Raw genomic sequence first — 19,824 nt, 5'->3', positions numbered from 1 at the left:
TTCATCTGATTCATTTTGATCTGATTATAGTACATGGGGTACATTCATTGATACAGCACAGAAGTAAAGGCCCAATATCTTAGTTTTTAAAACTTTTTTAAAAGGTCCGTCCAGGAACAGCATTTATTACCAATCCACAGAATATGTGATACCTCCATAATTACAAGAGTAGGATGTCCACTGTCCTCCGAATAGAGTGGTCATACACACTTTACTGCATTCTAGTCTGTGGGACTGATGTTCTTGTAGCATTGTTCTTGGTTGTCTCTGACAGTCCCATAGGTGTAGTGGTAGTACACATGTGACAACTAGAGATGAGCGAGTAGTATTCGATCGAGTAGGTATTCAATAGAATACTACGGTATTCGAAATACTCATACTCGATCGAGTACCACACGCTATTCGAATGGAAAAGTTCGACGCAGAACTAGCATTGATTGGCCGAATGCTATACAGTTGGCCAATCAACGCTGGTTCTTCTCCTACCTTTAGAAGTCTTCTCCGTGCAGCTTCCCCGCGGTGTCTTCCGGCTCTGAATTCACTCTGCCAGGCATCAGGCCTGGGCAGAGCCGACTGCGCATGCCCGCTTGTAGTGAATTCAGAGCAGGAAGATGCCGCGGGGACGCTGCACGGAGAAGACTTCTCGGAGGATCCAGCCCGACCCTCACTCGTGGACTTGGTAAGTGTAATTTGATCGAATGTTGCCTACCCCTGAAACAAGCATTTTCCCCCATAGACTATAATAGGATTCGATATCCGATTCTAGTAGTTGAATATTGAGGGGCTACTCGAAACGAATATCGAATATCGAACATTTTACTGTTCGCTCATCTCTAGTGACAACCATTCCATTCAAAATTTGACCCATGTTCTCAATCACAGGCATTATACATTAAACCCTTGGGAATAGGTAGTAAATGTTGTTCGTGGATCAACATCATTTAAATAGTACATCAAGGTAAAGGAGATGCATTGACTGTAATGATTTATGACACCAAAAAAATGGCATTTCCTTCCATAGAAGGTTTAGCCACATATTTTTTTTCTTTCTTAAATATTAAATCTTTCTTAAACCTCCATTCATAAAACAGGTCACCAACTAATAAACACTTTAGGGTATGCTGACGCTGATTTTTTTGTAGGCAGATTTTGATGCAGAATCCGCCTCAAAATGCACCTGCAAAAATGTCTCCCATTAATTACAATGGGAGTCACTTGCATTTTTTTTCTGCTAGCGATTTTTTTCAGCTATCGGGGGGAAAAAAAGCAACCTGCCCTATCTTCAGGCTGAAACTGCTTTTATAAAAGGCAGTGGGATCCGGTAACGGCAAATTACCTATTCCCATTTCTGCTCACTGCAGTCAAACACGCATATACATGCGTCTTCTTCCGGGGGTTGGCTTCAAACTTCTAGGCCTCAGGCCTAGGGCAAAGCCGACTGCGCAAATGGCTTCTTACACAGTATTGTAAGCAGCCATTTCTTTGTGGCTGGCAGGCATGCACAGTCGGCTGCCCAAGGCCTAGAAGTTTGAAGCCACCGCCGGAAGAAGACGCGATGAAGACCCGTTCCTGAAAAAGATGGAGGCGGCACTGGAGAGTTCTCTGGCATTATTGAGGATGCCTCCAGTGCTGTTTGAGTGCTGGGGCCCACTCCCAGTGCTTTGAGAGAACTCATTTACATACCAACAAAAATCAGATTATATACCGAATGGCGGCGCGGAGAAGACATCTAAAGGTAGGAGAAGAATAGCCTTTTTTAAAGCTATTCATAGTGAGAAAAAAAATAAGTTTTAATGATAGGATCCCTTTAAAGAGTTTGTTCAACAGGAACAGGCCAGTTTAATGCATCAGCATGACAAGAAGGGGACTGTCCATTGAAATGAGTGGATCAGATAACCCCCATTATACAAGGTGTTGGTCATGTGCCTAGAATAAATTTGAAACAATAGCCAGAAAATACTGCTCAACAAATATATATTATATGTGGCTTGCCGTTGAAGAAAGCCAATCCTTTAAAACAGGCCATAAATGCAATAGGTCATCAACATCAGATTGGTTGGAGTCGGACATGGGAACTGCTCCACGTTTAATACTATTCATAATTAAAGGGGGGCAAATCACATAAAACCAGCAACAGTATACATCATGTACACATGGACTCAAGTTTTGCTTTTGACCAGATCATATGGAACATGCACTGGTCACTTTTACATCTATTGACTGGTCCCATTCTACCACAGAACACTATGTTCTATGTTAAGACCAGTCTGAGTAGCAGGTATAGGATTTAGCAATACAATGTATTAGGAGTTCCCATCATTTCAAATTTGAGACACAGTTATGATAAAAAAAAAACAACTTTCTGCTGGATAACCCCTCTAGTAATAACCTTACTCCTCAATTTGCACACGTATTCTCAAGAAATCCAGTTACATCTTCATTTTCCTGAATTCTTAGATCTAGTTTTTTATGCAAGGTAGAACAATAGTGAAGTCTGCCATTATATTTTATTACATTTTAAAGAGAGCCATAGAAGTTCAGCTCCGAAAGGTTAAAGTTGCATGTGGTGATATTTAATTGCTTGTTACTTTTGTTCTACAGAAAAATACAGAAGCAGAGGAAAAGCAGGGTCACATTTTGAGGCAGCAAGGAGACGGAGTCGGGCTGTCCTTTATCACATCTCTGGTCATCTACAGAGAAGAGAAAAGAACAAATTAAAGCTTAATAAAGTAAGAACTCAATATTTAGAATATATTATACTTATATTATGCTACAGTTTAGGGTCGGAGAGAATAAACTGCTTAGTTCAAGGGAACAGCTTCTCATGAAAATTGTTGATATACTAGGGGAAATTTAAGAAAAAATGCCCATAGTGGCCAATAACAGCACAGCTTTCAGTTCTCAAAGGCAAAATACCAAATTTTTCTTATGGACATGATAATAAATCTGCTCTATTGTCAGTACAGCAGTGGGTTGAAAACAATACATTTAAATTCATCAATAGTTTCATTAAAGAGGACCTTTCATGTCCTTGGGCACATGCGGTTTTATATACTGCTAGAAAGTTGGCAGTGCACTGAATTCAGCATACTATCTGCTTTCCCCCTTATGTGCCCTTTGTCAAGAGCTGTTGTTGCCATTACCGATAGCTCTGTCAGAAGGGAGTTCCTGACAATCTAACTGGGAATACTCCTCCTGACAGTACTCGTCCATAGTCCTGTACTGTCTTTACCGGTCAACCATTACGTTGAGCGGTGATGAACCTCCTCCTGACAGTACTTGTCCATAAACTAGCACTGGGGCGGGCGTTCCTCACCAGCTAGGCTTCTGACAGTGAAGAGCTATCCGTAACGGCACGGACAGCTCTTGCCCTGGTGGCACATAACGGGAATGCCGACAGTGCGCTAAATTCAGTGCACTGTCAGCTTTCTAGCAGTATATAAAACCACATGTGCCCAAGGACATGAAAGGTCCTCTTTAAGCCAATGGTGCCAAACACTACAGATGAGCGAACTGGTTCCTAAAAAGCCTAGTTTGATGCAAATTCTCAAAAAAATCTGGTGTCATATCTCTTTAGACCTTGGAGTATCATAAGCAGAGGTTCAAGGGAGGTTCAGTAAAATAATATATGCTAACCTTCCCCCACCTCTCCTGGGCATCTGGAGCACATTCCCTTAAGTACTCTTTTGGCTTCTTTGGGCCTCTCCTGTGATGTTGAGGCCTGAAGAGGACTAGAAACCCCAAGAAATGGGCAGTAGATGTTGTGAGGGAGCCCAGGAGAGGAGAGGGAAGGTAAATTTTATCATTTATTATTTTACAATACTCCCCCCTTCCCCCGGCCTCCACTTATTATAGCACAAAAACAGTACCCTGTGTCTTGAAAAAGTAAAACTTGACTAGAGTTCAGATATAAAATAGGCATATTCATGTGTGTGGCCCAAGACTGTCATTACATTCCAGTCACTGAACCGTAATTAATACTAATGACTGTTACTTCTCAGAAAGCATTGCAAGCTGACACAAGTCGTATATAATGTTAGGTTATATTGCTATATTAGTTTTAGCACTATAATGAAGTATGTATTCCTATTTTTTTATCTTTGTGATATATTTATGCATAATATGACAGTGACATTAAATTATTGTGAATTCCTACAATATGAACGTTAAAGGACCAGGTAGTATCCTAGATTTCAGATTTTTTTGTCCAAGATGACAGAATTTCTTTCAATTTGTTGCTCAATTAAGACAGAAATGGTTTATTGGATGTGATGAATAGAAGAAATCTGACTTTTGTACATAATGTATGGCGCTGACATTTGCTTCTTACAAGAAAGTAGAAAATAACAATAAGCAGTCAGTGGGAGCTCTAGCAGGAGCCTTTGCAGTCCTCTCGAAATTTCATACCAACAGACAATGCCTATAGGCTAAATGCGTGGAACTTGGCACTTGGCTGTCATAACTATAATTTGTATCTCCAATTGCAGGAAGTTAATTCAATTATAATTAGGAGTTATATGATTGAACAGTTATCAATTACTACTTTTTCCTAAATAAATTGTGCTAGTTTGCAGAAATCACCATGCCTGCATACGGTATGCATACACACATGGAAGAAGTTGTTGATAACCCTCGTTTAATGAAAGAAAAACCCACAATGGTCACAGAAATAACTTGAATCTGACAAAAGTAATAAATAAAAATTGTAGGAAAATTAACAAATGACAGGTAAAACCCCCAAGGTCCGAATCCATCTCACCTCCATATGTGCATATATTTTTTTTGTATTGCCCCCCTGCCCGGATATTGGGTGGAATGCAGTCATCATCCAGTTGCAAGACCCATGACCTGTGACTGAGACAAAGTTTTCTGACACTGGGCAGCACATTTCTCTCTAGAATCCCTTGATATTTTTGAGATTTCATTGTACCCTGCACAGATTCAAGACACCCTGTGCAAGATGCAGCAAACCAGCCCCAGAATATAACAGAGCCTCCTCCATGTTTCACAATAGGGACTGTGTTCTTTTCAAGATATGCTTCATTTTTCTGTCTGAGAACATAGATCTGGGGTTCAGTTTGTTGCACATGGTGCCTTGACCTGGTTCTGCTACTGATAGAGCAGGAATCTGTAGGCTTGCTGCTCTACAATTTCCCAATTTGTATTCCACAAGCCACATTGTATTGCAACAGGCAACACATGGATATAAATAGTGGATAGTTTTTATATCTTGGAGTAATTTTAGTGTCTCACAAACTGCTATGTAGGGATTAGAAAGATGTATACACAAAACAAATGCTATAGCTACAATAAAGAATCTCTAAATTTACAGATCATCCAACCAGAGGTATAATAAGACCAAATGGCCTATTAAAAAAAAAATGCAGCAATAGCAGCTATTGCCAGGCCCCTAATGTCCCCCCTGGGCACTGTAGCAGCCGCTACTGCTGCTACCCCAGTAGATAGGCCCCTACATACGAAAACTACTATGTCTTACTTTCGGGGGGTGCCTTATATTAGGCAATTCAACAAAACCTCTGCTATGTCTTACTTTCGGGGGAAACCGTATTTTCGGGGAAACACGGTAGTAGTTATAGCCAGCAGAATGTTCTGACAAAAGTACTGCAGTTACAGCTAGAATCTCAAGTTGGATCCTGGAATATAACAATTGAATGTGTGCCTAAAACCTGCATAGATAAAAGGTCCCAATACAGTATATTACATCAGGTGGAACACAAGATTCACATTTCGGTTGAGCAGCTAACAAATCTGTAGCTAGTGTGTGAGGCTATTATGTCACAGAACCTCCAAAGAACATGAAGGAATGATACAAAGAATGAAATTTCTCAGTGAGAAAAAGTAATAAACAGGTGAATATCTGTAGCAGATGTCCCCAAACACACATGTCAACCGGAGCCTGATGCAGCTTGCAAAAGGTGGTAAATTTAATCTAAAGTTTTCTCTTATGTAATGATTGCTTGCCCTATAATATTCTCATACTTGAGCAAACAAATGGGGAATAAGACTGCCCTCAAGACTCCTAATGTGAGCATAACCTAGAAGTAGAGTTATATAATACATATATAATACATACTTAGAAGTAGCATTATATAATACATCACAGGATAATGTACATTCATCCAATTAATGAATACAAATAGACTTATTTTTTGCTCTTCTTTTGTTTTGCAGAATGTTTTTGTAGATAAACCAGCAATTCCAGAATATAAAGTTTCAGATGCAAAAAAGACAAAGTTCATCATTTTACATTTTAGCACTTTTAAAGCTGCTTGGGACTGGCTTATATTATTAGCAACGTTTTATGTTGCTGTAACTGTACCTTACAATGTATCCTTTGTGGACAACGATGACCTTTCATCAACAAGAAGCACAACTGTTAGCGATATATCAGTGGAAATTCTTTTTATTATAGGTAAGATCTGCTTCCTTTTGGCCATGAATGTTCATTGTATGTTCTAATAAGATTATAGGGAAACTATTTTCAGGTTCAAAATAATACTAAATATTTTACTACTAATGTTAACACAATGTATTTTTTTCTTTTTCTTTTTTGTTGCTTGTTACGCTCATGACCTGTAACTATATTGTTATATAGCAATCTGCTATCAGTTTTTCTGAACTCTATGGGGAAATTTCCTAAGACTGGAATTTTACTAGTCTTTGTAAAGAGTCAGCAGATGTGAAATGCATCAAATTTATTGAGAGTCACCTCTTTGTAAATAGGCTGCAGCTTTGGGCCAGCTTTTTACCAGAAGCTGAAATCTGCATCAGCTGGAGTTGGTATGGATTTCAGTTATAATTTATGCCAATTTTCTAGTATAAATTATGTGAAATTTGTCAGACCATGTAATGACCCTCTCCCCTCAATCTCACTGTTTTTAAAAGAGGTGAGAATAGGGAAAAAGGTGCACAGTTTCTACACAAAGTAGTCCAAAAAGTTGCAAATTTTTTATGTTTACAGAATATCGTATTTTTTTCTGATGACTGTGGCCACCACTAGTAAATTTTCGAGTTTCATGATTTTTTTTATTATTCACTATAAACAGTATGTAATATATTCCTATGCAGTATTTAATGGTAGCCAAAGGAGCCAGAATAATATCATTTAGGCTAAGGCCCCACATTGTGGAAACGCAGGAGTAGACTGAGCCAGGAGAAGACTGAGAAAAGGGATAAGTATAAGAGTTTTCTATATATTTCCCATTCTTTTTGTAAGCATTCTTGGCTTTGGCTCAAAAAAAAAAAAAAAATCTGCATTAAAAAAGCCTTAGCTAAGGCCCCACGGGACGTCCCACAGCAATAAAGCGCTGAGGGAAAAACCGTGGCAGCAATGCATCCCGGTTCTTCTCACAGGGCTTTAAACAGAAAGTTTGGGGAGTTTTCACCTGCGAACTTTCTGTTACAATTATACCTATGGGGAAACCGCCAGCGTTTCCTTAGGTATAATTGACATGCTGCAATTTTCTAAACTGTGCTGGTCTTGGAAACCGCAGAATGTCCGCATGGCAGTTTTTACTGTAAAATGGGCATGACATTCACTAGAATCCCATCCACTTTGTAAAACACTGTGATTTTTGGGGCCCTGGCCTTAGGGTCCATTCACACTGAGTTTTTTGGCAAGGATTTTGGCGCTGAATCCGTGTCAGAATGCACATGGAAAAAACGCCTCCCCATAGAGTTCTATGGGTTCAACCAGTTTTTTTTTTCTGCTAGTAGAAAAAAAGCTTCCTTCAGGCAGATTCCGCCTGCAAAAACCAAGACAGTCAATGGAAGGAATTGGCAAAAACTGCATGGAAAAACCACTAGCATTTTTTTTCAAGGTCCATACACTGTGCTGGAGGAAAAAAACATTTCCTGATTTCTGAAGCAGATTTTTTCCTTGCCAAAAAACTCTGTGTGAATGGATCCTTATAGAGACTTTCTAGGACTTAATATCTGACCAGCAGGGGTATGACACCAAGCACCTCCACTGATCTGCTGTTTATCATCATTTATGGGATTGGCTCATTGGCACAGATAGACATGTAAAACTAAGAGCTCAGAAGCAGTGCAGGGTACTGAATGGCTAGGATTCGGCCATCCAATGCTCTGCTTGCTTTCTGTATTGCTTACTGCTACCAGTGCCCAGTATGAAGCAAAGCGGCATCACCGGGCAGGCAATAGTTTTAAGCGGCAGGGGCTAGAAGGAGCTCCAATGTTACGCCTCTGTACAACATCACTGTCCTACTGAATGAAACATCTGGCAGGCGAGTCGGCTCAGCACTTGCTCAAGTTTGCCAGGTTGCTGACGCTGAACCAAGCTATGCAAGATATTTGGTACAATATTGTATATTGTAAAAACTCAGCTCCAGCTGTATAACGATATAGTAAGAAATGACACAATATAGAATTGTTGACCTATTTAAGTAGATTAAAAAAAATAAAATGGTGTTCAGTACAATGGCAGACTATTTCTAGAGAATTAACGGATAACAATTTCTAAAGTACCAGTAACGGTAGCTAAAAGGCTTCAGGCTGTCTTCTACTTGTCTGGTGTAAAGGAAGAGCTATTAATAGACAATAGAGATGAGCGAACACTATTCAAAACAGCCGTTTCGAATAGCACGCTCCAATGCAAATGAATGGACGCAGCCGCTTCCATTCATTTCTATGGGAGCGTGCTATTCGAAACGGCTGTTTCGAATAGTGTTCGCTCATCTCTAATAGACAACAGTTGGTGAAAATCACCTGATATTACATTTATCATTACTATAGCCTTGATTTACATAGATTACCTAGTTCCTCTCTAATGAAGAAATTAGATTAGATTCTCCAAGTTCATGAAGTGTCAGTCACTGGCTAATGAGTGTAGGATTTCCTGCAAATATTGATTCATGTATTTGAGAATGAACATAAGCTTGAGAAAGATAAAGCCATTATATCTGCCCAGTAATAATGCAAACAATCCACCATCTAAATGACTCTTCTCTCTAACTTCACTACTCAGTAATCTGTTTAACCCCTTACACCACAGCCCTGTTTTCTAAATCTGAAAGCTGTTAAAACTTTGGAATGCTTATAACTTATCTAGATGTTTCTAAGTCCCTATTCACATCTGCATTCAGGTTTCCATTCAGGGAGTTCACTGGGAAACTCGCGAACCTCATAGACTATAATGGGGTCTGTGTGCTTTCTGCTCGGTTTCTGGATGAAACATGCGAAGAGAAAAGTCCTGTGACGCTAGGTTCACACTAGCGTGCGGGTCTCCGTTCTTGTGTACGATACGCCAGTCTTAATAAATTTGCTCCAATGTGTCACAAAATACAGTATCAGGCCCAATTCACATCTGTGTTCAGGTTTCGGTTTGGGGCGTCCGCTTGGGGACTCCCCAAATGGAAACCTATATGCATTAAAAAGCGGTTACCTTAGGAAAACCATGGGGTTTCCGCACTAAACATGCTGAGAGAAAAGTGCTGCTTAGGGCTCGTTCACATCTGCGCCCGGTCTTCGTTCATACAGGTTTCCATTTCCTGCATAAAACAGAGGCAGGAGACGGAAACCTGCAGGACTCTTTCATACCCATTCATTTGAATGGGTTTGAAAGATGTTCGGCCGTGAGCGGCAGTGAGTGTTTTATGCTCTCCGCCGCGAAACCATTTTTTTAAAACCAGACACAGAGTCGGACATGCTGTATTCTGTGTTCGATTTAAAAAAAACGGTTTTGCGGCGGAGAGCATAAAACATTCACCGGCACTCACGGCTGGACCCGATCTGACAGGTTTCCGTCTTCTGCCTCTGTTTTGTGCAGGAAACGGAAACCTGCAGAACGGAGACCAGGCGCAGATGTGAACGAGCCCTAAGCAGCACTTTTTATGCCGGACAAGGTGTAGCGTTTATTCATACAATTTTGTGGGAGGTCTGATGGTTTCTTGTCTCTTTTCGTTCAAATTTTTTTAGGAGGAAATGCGTTGAAAAACAGCCATTTGGCCATTTCAATGTTTTTTCCTCGCTACAACATTCATCATATGGAATAAATATTTTTATATCTTAAAAGTTTAGGAATCTATGATTGTGGCTATACCTAAATGATTTTATTTTTTGTGTTTTTTCTATACTTTTAAAAACTTAGTAGATTTCATTTTTTTTTTTACTTTTATTTTCAGACCCCCCCAGGAACCTTGAAGCCTAGGGGGTCTGATCGCCCAAGCAGAATATGTTTTCAGCCTATAGCAAAATCCATTGACTTGTTATATGCTGCCAACGGCGGAGTGTAAGAGAACTATAGGAATAACAAGTTGCGTTGCTGCTGCAGTTTTTCCCACAGTGCTTTCTTGCTGTGGGACACCACGTATGGCTAAAGTCCCACGTAGTGAGCCACAGCCAAAAAAACACTGTGGACAAGGCAGCAGCGGAAATGCATCACATTTTTTCTGCAGTGTTTTTCATAGAGAGTCTACAGAGTTTTCTTCTGTCGACTTTCTGCTTCTATTATACCTATACAGAAAACACCAGCGTAGGTATAACTGACATGCTGTGATTCCTAAAAACGCTCATGTTTTTAGGATTGCAGCATTTCTGATATTTTTTTTTAGCAATGCATCGTTTTTGACAATGGGGTGCCCTGGATTAAAACTATTAATATGGGGGTATTCTACCATACAGATATACTGTATTTCTCGTAATTTAATATAGGGTACAGTATATAAAAGTTCAGTAAATAATGACCCCATCAAATGATTTATCATTGTGAAACATACTGTACATTGCATTATCTATATGTCAGGAAACAAGAAAAGGAACTTTGTGACAAAAATATTTTTTGGATGAACAGATTTGGATTGGTGTTGTAGGAAATCTCCAGAGAAAATGATACTGAGGGGAAATTGCTAATGAGCATAATTACATGTTAACCTACAGCAGATATTTAATTAAAATGTATAATTGGTTATTTGTGAATTGACCCTAGTGGCAAATGATAATCTTCAATTCAGCTCCATATAGGCTTATCTTCTACTAGACCCTTTTGGAGCAGAACCTGAGCCCATCAGAGAATACACTACTTATATTGTTTCAAGCATAATTCGATATTGTATGCAGTATAACACTTTGTTATACAATATCATAAATGGTCAGAAAGATAGATAGATAGATAGATAGATAGATAGATAGACAGACAGATAGATAGATAGATGTGAGATAGATAGATATTAGATAGATAGATAGATAGATAGATAGATAGATAGATAGATAGATAGATAGACAGACTTTGGTTACATTACAAAACCTATAATATACAGATTATCCTTAAAACCTTTTATAACTATAAACTAAAGTTACACAAAAATAAGATCATAAATAACACAGAAGACATGCCATGGCGTTTTCCAAGAAAGTAATCCAGTTAGATATAATAGTGCAATCTTAACTGCTACACAGAAGCTATTTACTTTTTTTGGACACACATATTGCTTCACTGGGTGAGACACAGTATCAAGGTCACGGAACCTTTTCTGCTTTAATCTACAGCCCTATCTAGCTTTATTAATGGAAGTGGAATAGAAGGTTGTACACGACTTCCAAGTTTATCAAACAAAACTATAATACAATGTGTTCCTCTCAATCTGGAAAACTGAACTCTCAGCTCAACATGAAAAAATTGCCATCCATGTTTGCCTAGTTCCAGTAGCTTCAAAGTATAAAAGACCAGTAATTTTTCAGAACATGATATTTTATGACGCATGTACCTATTTAGCCCATATATAACCCAAACTACAAGATCACTGCTATGAAAGATATCTACTGAGATACTAAGTCAAAACTGTTTGTCTTGATGTGTATGAGCACCTCCTACCATCCAATCCTTTAATTCTTGGGAGGTAAGGTATCTGATGGCAGCTCTCCCCATTGACAACACATATATATAGTTGAGGCAATCGTGTATGGTAGCAAGGGCTTAAGAGAGCCAGTTATCAGCTAAATAAGAATTTAGCTGACAGATATCTAAATATGTATGGAAAACCTATACAAATAATGAACATTAGGGCCCATAATTGATTGGGAAATCCTATCAAATGAGTCTGGACATAGATGTCTCAACATAGCATATCCACCAGATCACACCTAACTGTAAGTGAAAGCAACATGTTAAGCTTTTATAGCACTAGAAGCCTAATAGCTTATTTGTAAAGTTGGCTCTGGAACACTTGGCCCCTGGGCTGATGATCATATATGAATCCATATCAGAGACCCTTACTTATATTCAAAATGTATAAATATAGTAAAATAAGCATATAGAGAATTGGATGAGTATAATGGTTTATTATGTTGCTGCACCTTCCTGGGTCTTCACTTGTTATAGTCCCCAGAGTGTAATAGTAATTTGTAGTTGATGAACCCCAAAAGTTTTGGAAAATTTGGATAGAATTTGGTTTACACCATATTAGTTTGCTTATCTCTATCAACCATTTTTCAGACATTTGGTGCATGTACTGCCATCTATATCGAATAAATATATGAGCTCATATGTACACCAGTTGTCTCAAAATATTAAAATATAATTAGAGCTCCTGTATTTGTTCAGTTTATCGATTATTATATGTTTGGTCTCAAATTGTATAATATTGTTTAATCCATCTTCAAAAGAAAACAATGCTACATAATACATCTAAGGGCAGTGTGCATTAATTATACAGCTTTCTCACTATAGATAGATGGAAAGTATCTGATATTTTTCATTTTTGGATATTTAGTTTTATTGGAAATCAATTTTTTTTTTACAATTACTTTCTAATTGACTTGTTATTTCCACAGAGGCAGAAATGTTTTCTTTTTCTTATGCACATCAGCTCAGACTAACACGCAATTCTGTAGTTTAGAGTTAAGTGGATTATTCAGGCAGATATAAAGTAAACCATTGTATTCCCTGCATTAGATAAACTTTATTACTAACATATATCTGATTAACATGAGACATCTGGCTGTAGCACCCACAGTCAAAAATAACTGCAATTGTGGGTACTAATCCCTTAGATGTTGCGGTCAAAAATGACTGCAGTATCTAAGGGGTTTTACAAAGGTGTTCCCCCCTGATCCATTTCTATGGCAGCCTAGGACCTCATAAGTAAGACAGTAAGATCCTGCTAGAGGTAAATTTATGCATATGCACTTCAATACATATACTCAAGACATGTCACCATTTTAGAAACTACATCCCTCAAGAAATTTATCAAGGGGCATAGTCAGATTTTTTGGCAATAATTTGTTTTCTAGAAATGAATGTGCAACAAATGGTGAAAAGTGAAAATTGCCATTGCAGTTGCACCGTGCATTAAATATAAGTTATACTGATAATACCGTATACAACCGAATCAGATTACCTGTCATGATTTTTTTTTTGTACATTCATTATATTATTATTTTATTAGATATTTTTTCTAATTGAAGGTGGAAGCCGGGTATGTGATAAATATAGCAAATAATCTCCCCTAGAATTACAGTGTACATTTCCTTTACATTGTACCACGGTTAAACAAAGGAATAGAAGAATTACTTAAACCCTGTCTTTCAGCAACAAGACATATTATTGTTCTTTCTTGTGATACTTGAACTATCTGCTGACAGCTTACAATGCAACTGTAGCAATACATGTTTACCCAGCTGCTGCCATTACGGTTACTAGATAGTAGTAAAACACACAGTATGTACACAGAATAATGATTCAGTTGGTTATCTTCACGCAACAGAAGTTACAGAACACTACTTGCTACAGTTACGTACACTATTGCTTTTTTGCATTTTTGTATATATTGAGCAAAGGGTCACTCTCACTTATTTTGGGGCATTGTTATTTTAAATAGATTAATAGATTCTAAAATTAAATAGGACCTTCACATCTTCCACCAACTTCAACTTATTATATCTATCAACCTGTGCCATTTCGATGATTCCAGCACAGGTGGAGCAGAGTCTCTGAGACTGTCCACATGATAGAAGTGGGCATAATTGTAATGAAACTAACAGAAATGATACTTGGGAACAGTGAGGGTTACAGAAAAAAATCCAACTGTGCCAGAATCAGTGAAGCAGCAGCTATAGAAAGAAACAGAGTTGGAGTTGGTGAAAGGTCCTCTTTAAGGCATACTAGGTTTTATGTAATTTTCCTGTCCTTAGTAAAGACCTGTACATTATGTAAGCGTAGGTCCCCTTTAAAAAAATGTTTCGGTTACCATTGAATGTCAATGTCATTAAATGGGAAGCTACAGATATAGCAAAGTTTCTCACACCTAAAGGGATTCATCATTAAAATTTAATTTTTTTCTCCCTAACATGTAGGAATAGCCTTAAGAAAGGCTATTCTTCTCCTACCCTTAGATGTCTTCTCCGCGCCACCATTTGGTAGAAATCCTGGTTTTCTTCTGTATGGAAATTAGTTCTCTTGCGGCACTGGGGGCAGCGGTGCTGCGAGAACTCTCCAGCATCGCTTCTATCTTCGCCTAGAACGGCATCTCCCTGCATCTTCTTCTGGCGCTGGCATCAAACTTCTAGGCATGTGCAGTTGGCTCTGCCATCAGGTTTCCCACATAATCGAGATTTACATATAGTAAAGATACACCAATATCCACATGTATGTGCACAAAAATCTGCTTGGTAAATCCACACCAATTGGCATGGATTTTGTTCTGGGTTTTTATACATATATATGCAGGTTTTGGTACAGATTTTGACATTTACGTTTTTTAAAACCTCCTTGTTAGAAAAAAGAGGTCAACATCTTCACAGAGTAGAAGTTATTGTCTTCTATTATCAGATTACACTGCTGCAAGTTATCTTGCTGCAGAACATCAAGTTAACTGTACTACATCTCCTCCATCATATACATGTATAGATTTTATTTTATTGTTTTGAATGATTAATGTGATCTTTATTAGAGATGAGCGAACAGCGTTCGATTGAGTGCATGTTCGATCGGATATCAGGCTGTTCGAGATGTTTGATTCGAGTCAAACACCAGGTGGCAAACTCACTAAAAATTCTATTCCCCTCCCACCTTCCCTGGCACTTTTTTTGCACCAATAACTGCGCAGGGGAGGTGGGACAGGAACTATGACAATGGAAGCATCGAAAGGGTTTTTCTCCGATGTAGCAGTGCTGGTCATGCACTTAGCTTGGCTCATCTCCGAGTACTCGAGCTGAGCACATGGCCAGCACTGCTACATCTCGGCATAGGAATGCATTGACCAGCGTTGACTGGCCGAATGCCATACAGAGTACAGCATTCGGCCAATCAACGCTGGTTCTGCCGGAGGAGGCGGAATCGAAGATCGGTCCACAGCAGTCTCCATTCTGGTCCGATCTTAGACTCCGCCTCCTCACAGGCGAGCCTCCAGCAGAACCAGCGTTGATTGGCCGAATGCTTTACTCTGTATGGCATTCGGCCAATCAACGCTGATCAATGCATTCCTATGGGAAAAAGTCAGCTCCCGCATATCGCAAGCTGACAGGGATCCCGACATAGTACAGTAAATTGGGCATGTTAGATGCCCCCAGACATGCTTCCCCTGCTGTCCCAGTTGCATTCCAAGGTGTTGGCATCATTTCCTTCATTTCCTAGGGTGTCATAGTGGACTTGGTGACCTTCCTGAGTCAAATAGTGGTTTCCCCCTAAACAAGTATTTATTCCCCATAAACTACAATGAGTTCGATATTCAATCGAACAGTCGAGTATTGAGCGACTACTCGAATTGAACTTCGAACTTCAAACATTTCACTGTTCGCTCATCTCTAATCTTTATGTTTTCATTTTTCTTATATATTAAAATACTATTTGTAAATTATATATAAAAACTACTGTTTATTTATATCTGATATTCTGCTTTCTGAAATTAAATACATATTCACAATGTATATACTATTATATGAATTATGCTTGTAGGATTATTATCTGACCAATTATATAAAACTTTTTGAAATGGCTTCCACTAATAACTTAAAATATAAGTAATGACTTCAGTCATTAATATTTCAGTTGTATTACTATAAAATATTTTACATGTTATAAAAGTCTTTCATCTGATTTTATAATAATTAGAACAATGTTTTTATCTATAAGTGAAAATTCCCACTAAGCTGGCCACAGACATAAGATTTTAGTTGGGCATTGGTTGTATAGCCAAATTGATCATGTAAGTCCCTTGTATGGTCAAAACAGGGACGCCATGTACAATGTGTTTCCTAACATATTTCTCTTTTTTTTCCAGGTTTTTATTTACTTACCTCTTTACTGTTTTTCTTACAATTGACTATTTTTGTTGTTATCCTCTTTACCATAATCTATGTCATAACTCTGTATTATATTTCTTCCTTTCTTTCTTTGCAAAGCAGATATTATTTTAAATTTCCGAACAACTTATGTCAGCAAGTCGGGCCAAGTTATATTTAAAGCAAGATCTATTTGTATCCACTATGTTACAACTTGGTTCGTCATTGATTTAATTGCTGCTCTTCCCTTTGATCTCCTTTATGCTTTTAATGTCACTGTGGTAAGTAGTTTATATCATCTCTTTTCTAGAACTAAACACGAGCCTGCAGGATTTTAATCTATAACTATATTGTTAGGTATATAAATTGAAATTCAATATTTTAGCATTATATTTTAGTTTACTTTTATTTAAAAAGTTATTTTATTTTATTTTTTCTTTAAATATTGCATTCCTCTGGTTCATTTTACATATAGTCCACTATAATCCTTTTCCTTTCTTCTAATAGAACTTGACACTTACCAACTCTTCTTTATCTTCCCCTATCACCATACCTTTAGATGCATATCCCATGCCTTTATGTTTGTATCTTGTTTCCCTAGGTGGCCTATGAATCAGCTACATTTTATACATGCAGGATTTAAAATTTGCTGCTTGTGGTTTCTTATGTATTCTGAATTTTGTTCTCTAAGCATTTGAATCCCAAATACAATACACGATGCTGTGAAATATTGGTTCGCATTAACATATTTTTTTACCCAGCAATATTTTTATTTCTCACGCTTCAAGCAGCATATATTTTAATACATTTTTTAAGGGCAATTTGACTTACAGATGTAGTTAGTCTAGACGTCAAGTCTGTTTAGCTGTAATTATTGTCACATCGAATAGTAGAATATGCACTTTATTGACAGCAAAATTAATATGAAGGTAGAATTATTCGTTATGCAGTTTAGCGTGTTTAACCTACAATATACAAAAATACCGAGAGCATGACAAAAACTATATCTTAATGTGCATCTATTTCTTGATACTTTCAATGTGTAGATCATTCCTGATTTACAAAGACTTTGTTACTTAAGACATTCATTTACTGCACAGTGTGTATTGCATGTGTTTTACTGCACAGAAGTTGTTCACTTATTTACATAGTGATTTGTCATTTTAAGGATGTTCTGGCAACAGGTACCAATTCTCAATTTGTATGACATTTATTACACAATGTTTAAGTTATTACCCTTTAGAAAGAATAATGTAGAATATTATATAACATCTGCTAAGGAGTCAGCATATAAAGTAGTATGATATAAATCAGGCTTACATTTACAGCTCCACCTTCTGCTCACTAAGGGTAAGTTCACATAGAGTTTTTTTGGTCAGAGTTTTGAGGCCGTAATCGCCTCAAAGCCCTGACCAAAAAGATGGCACCCATTGAAATCAATGGGCACCGCTCAGGAGCTTTTTCCGGGAGCCGTTTCTTCTGGCTCCTGGAAAAAAGAAGCGAGATGCTCATTCTTCGGGCTGAGTCATCTCGCGATTCGGCCTGAAGAAACTCCACCCTCCAGACTAGGCCCATTGATTGGGCTTAATCCGGAGCGGAGTGCGCAGCTGGATGCCTGTGCAGTGCACCGGCTTTCAGTCACGGCGACCCGTTTTTTTGGAACGGAACCTGAGGCTTACCTTTGAACTTACTCTAAGTCTCAAATCTGAATGCCACCTAAATTCAAGGCGTATGCAAATAAAAGATGTACAGGCTTATTACTTTATATAAAGCAAAATATGACAATGTAGATGTGTCTAGGACTTACCTATCTGGAGAACAGGCATCCCTTGATCTCCAGTCTACCAGGTTAAAGTTGCTGACTAAGACTAAATAGAGGAGTGGCTTAGCTCTTTCCATAAATACTACAGAGATAAAAAGAACCATGTTAACATTTAGTAAGCCTGAGTGAATTCTGAAAGAACGACCTTCTATTGATCTGGTAGGAAGGGGGTACCGGGGGTAAATTCCCTGTCTATCAGACATTTATGAAATATCCTGTGGGAAACTCCCTTAAATAGACATAAAAATGTAATAGTTCACCTTAGCTTAGCTTGAAGTGATAATTAAATAAAAATAACAGAATAATATACTGGTTATTAAGGAAATAGACTGTAAAATTTTAATTGGAGACTTTAACTCTCAGTGGGGTCACTGGGGAAAGTCATTTTGCTGAGATGAGTTGAGTTAATGTTTTGTGTCACATAAAGTGACAAAATGTTCTACACTTGTAAGTAAATACAGAAATTTCATAGTTCTACATGACGCTTTATTTAATAGAAATGCTGCAACAAAGAACTTTAACTGATAAATAAAACTAATTCAACTTTTTCAAAGTCTTTGCAATGGCTTTTGTTTTGCTATCGGATAAGATGTCCTGCTGCAGCAAGTTATCAATATGAAGATAAAACTCAGCATGATAACAATGAGGGGTGTATGAGTTTTCCCTTATGCAAAATATATGAGTCAAGTAAGCAATAGTTTGAACTTTAGAAAGAAAGTGGATTTAATTAGCATAATAATAATTTTGAAATAATGAATTGCATTTTTAGAGGTGTCCCTATTAAGTTCTATATACAGTAAGTGTAACTTACTAAATATGTAACCGTTCTACAAATTTTGTATAAATCAATAGTAAGTGTGTACACCTGTCCATGATATAAGCTATATTTTACAATTTTCCTGCCTGCTTGCTATAGCTGTAGTTTGCAGTCCTTGCTGAGTTGGTGGGTGAAGACTAGCTGTCATACACTACACACAGTTAGAAGAGGTGACTCTGCTCTATAGCTATATATGTTATCACAGAGGACAACAAAAACAATGAAGAGTAATCGAAAAATCTTTTTACTTTTCATTGTTTTTTATTGCCTTCTGTGATAAGATATCAGTCTACAACAGTTTAACCAAATGCAGAAATTTAGGTTAACTCTGCATATAGAGAAGTACTTACTGTACTGGTGTGAGTAAAGTAGTTTGATTCTGGAAAAAAGCTCAAATTTAGCTCCAGTATCACACTAAGTATTTTAAGACTTTTTTTCTCTTGTACCCTGCACTTACTGCTCATTCCTTTCCCATTCCCACTTCATAGAGACATAAGTTATACAGCAGGGATTTCTAAGGTGAGAATCGCTTTAGTAGCGGGAGTGGAGCAGGGAAGTAGCCTCATAAGGGGTATTTTTCTCTTATAACATATTACAAAGAATTGTATAATTGATTACAGTATTCATTAATGCAAAGTTTGCACAAAAAATAGTAATATACTTCAAAACTAGTGTGTTTAACCAAAATAACAAACATTCAATGTCACATCCAATACCTTGTTACCTAGCTTTGCATTATTGATCCTAACTATGATAAGGGCCCAGTCATACCATCTAACAGGATTACCTTAGAAAGTAGACACTGGTTCTAAATAGAATCACTTACATGTGTCTTATTTAACTCTGCGAGCTAAGATGTACAGTACATAGAATTATAAAGCTAGAATTAAATCACAAATAAAATTATTTAATTAAAAATAACACAAAT

The 19,824-nt window shown here is 37.7% G+C and overlaps 1 protein-coding gene across 5 annotated transcripts in view; it reads left to right on the top strand.

Moving 5' to 3' along the window:
• The window catches only part of KCNH8 (potassium voltage-gated channel subfamily H member 8), a 300,278-nt gene that overhangs the window by 173,154 nt on the left and 107,300 nt on the right, over positions 1 to 19,824 (top strand). For all 5 annotated transcript variants that reach the window (XM_075271409.1, XM_075271408.1, XM_075271407.1 and 2 more), the window contains exons 4-6: positions 2,602 to 2,729; positions 6,193 to 6,433; positions 16,381 to 16,538. In XM_075271409.1, coding sequence (XP_075127510.1) covers positions 2,602 to 2,729; positions 6,193 to 6,433; positions 16,381 to 16,538 — 527 coding nt within the window. The remainder of the gene's footprint in view (positions 1 to 2,601; positions 2,730 to 6,192; positions 6,434 to 16,380; positions 16,539 to 19,824) is intronic.

This window comes from Leptodactylus fuscus, chromosome 4 (genome assembly GCF_031893055.1).
Source record: "Leptodactylus fuscus isolate aLepFus1 chromosome 4, aLepFus1.hap2, whole genome shotgun sequence".
Lineage (NCBI taxonomy): Eukaryota > Metazoa > Chordata > Amphibia > Anura > Leptodactylidae > Leptodactylus > Leptodactylus fuscus.
This window is presented reverse-complemented; position numbering and strand designations above follow the sequence as displayed.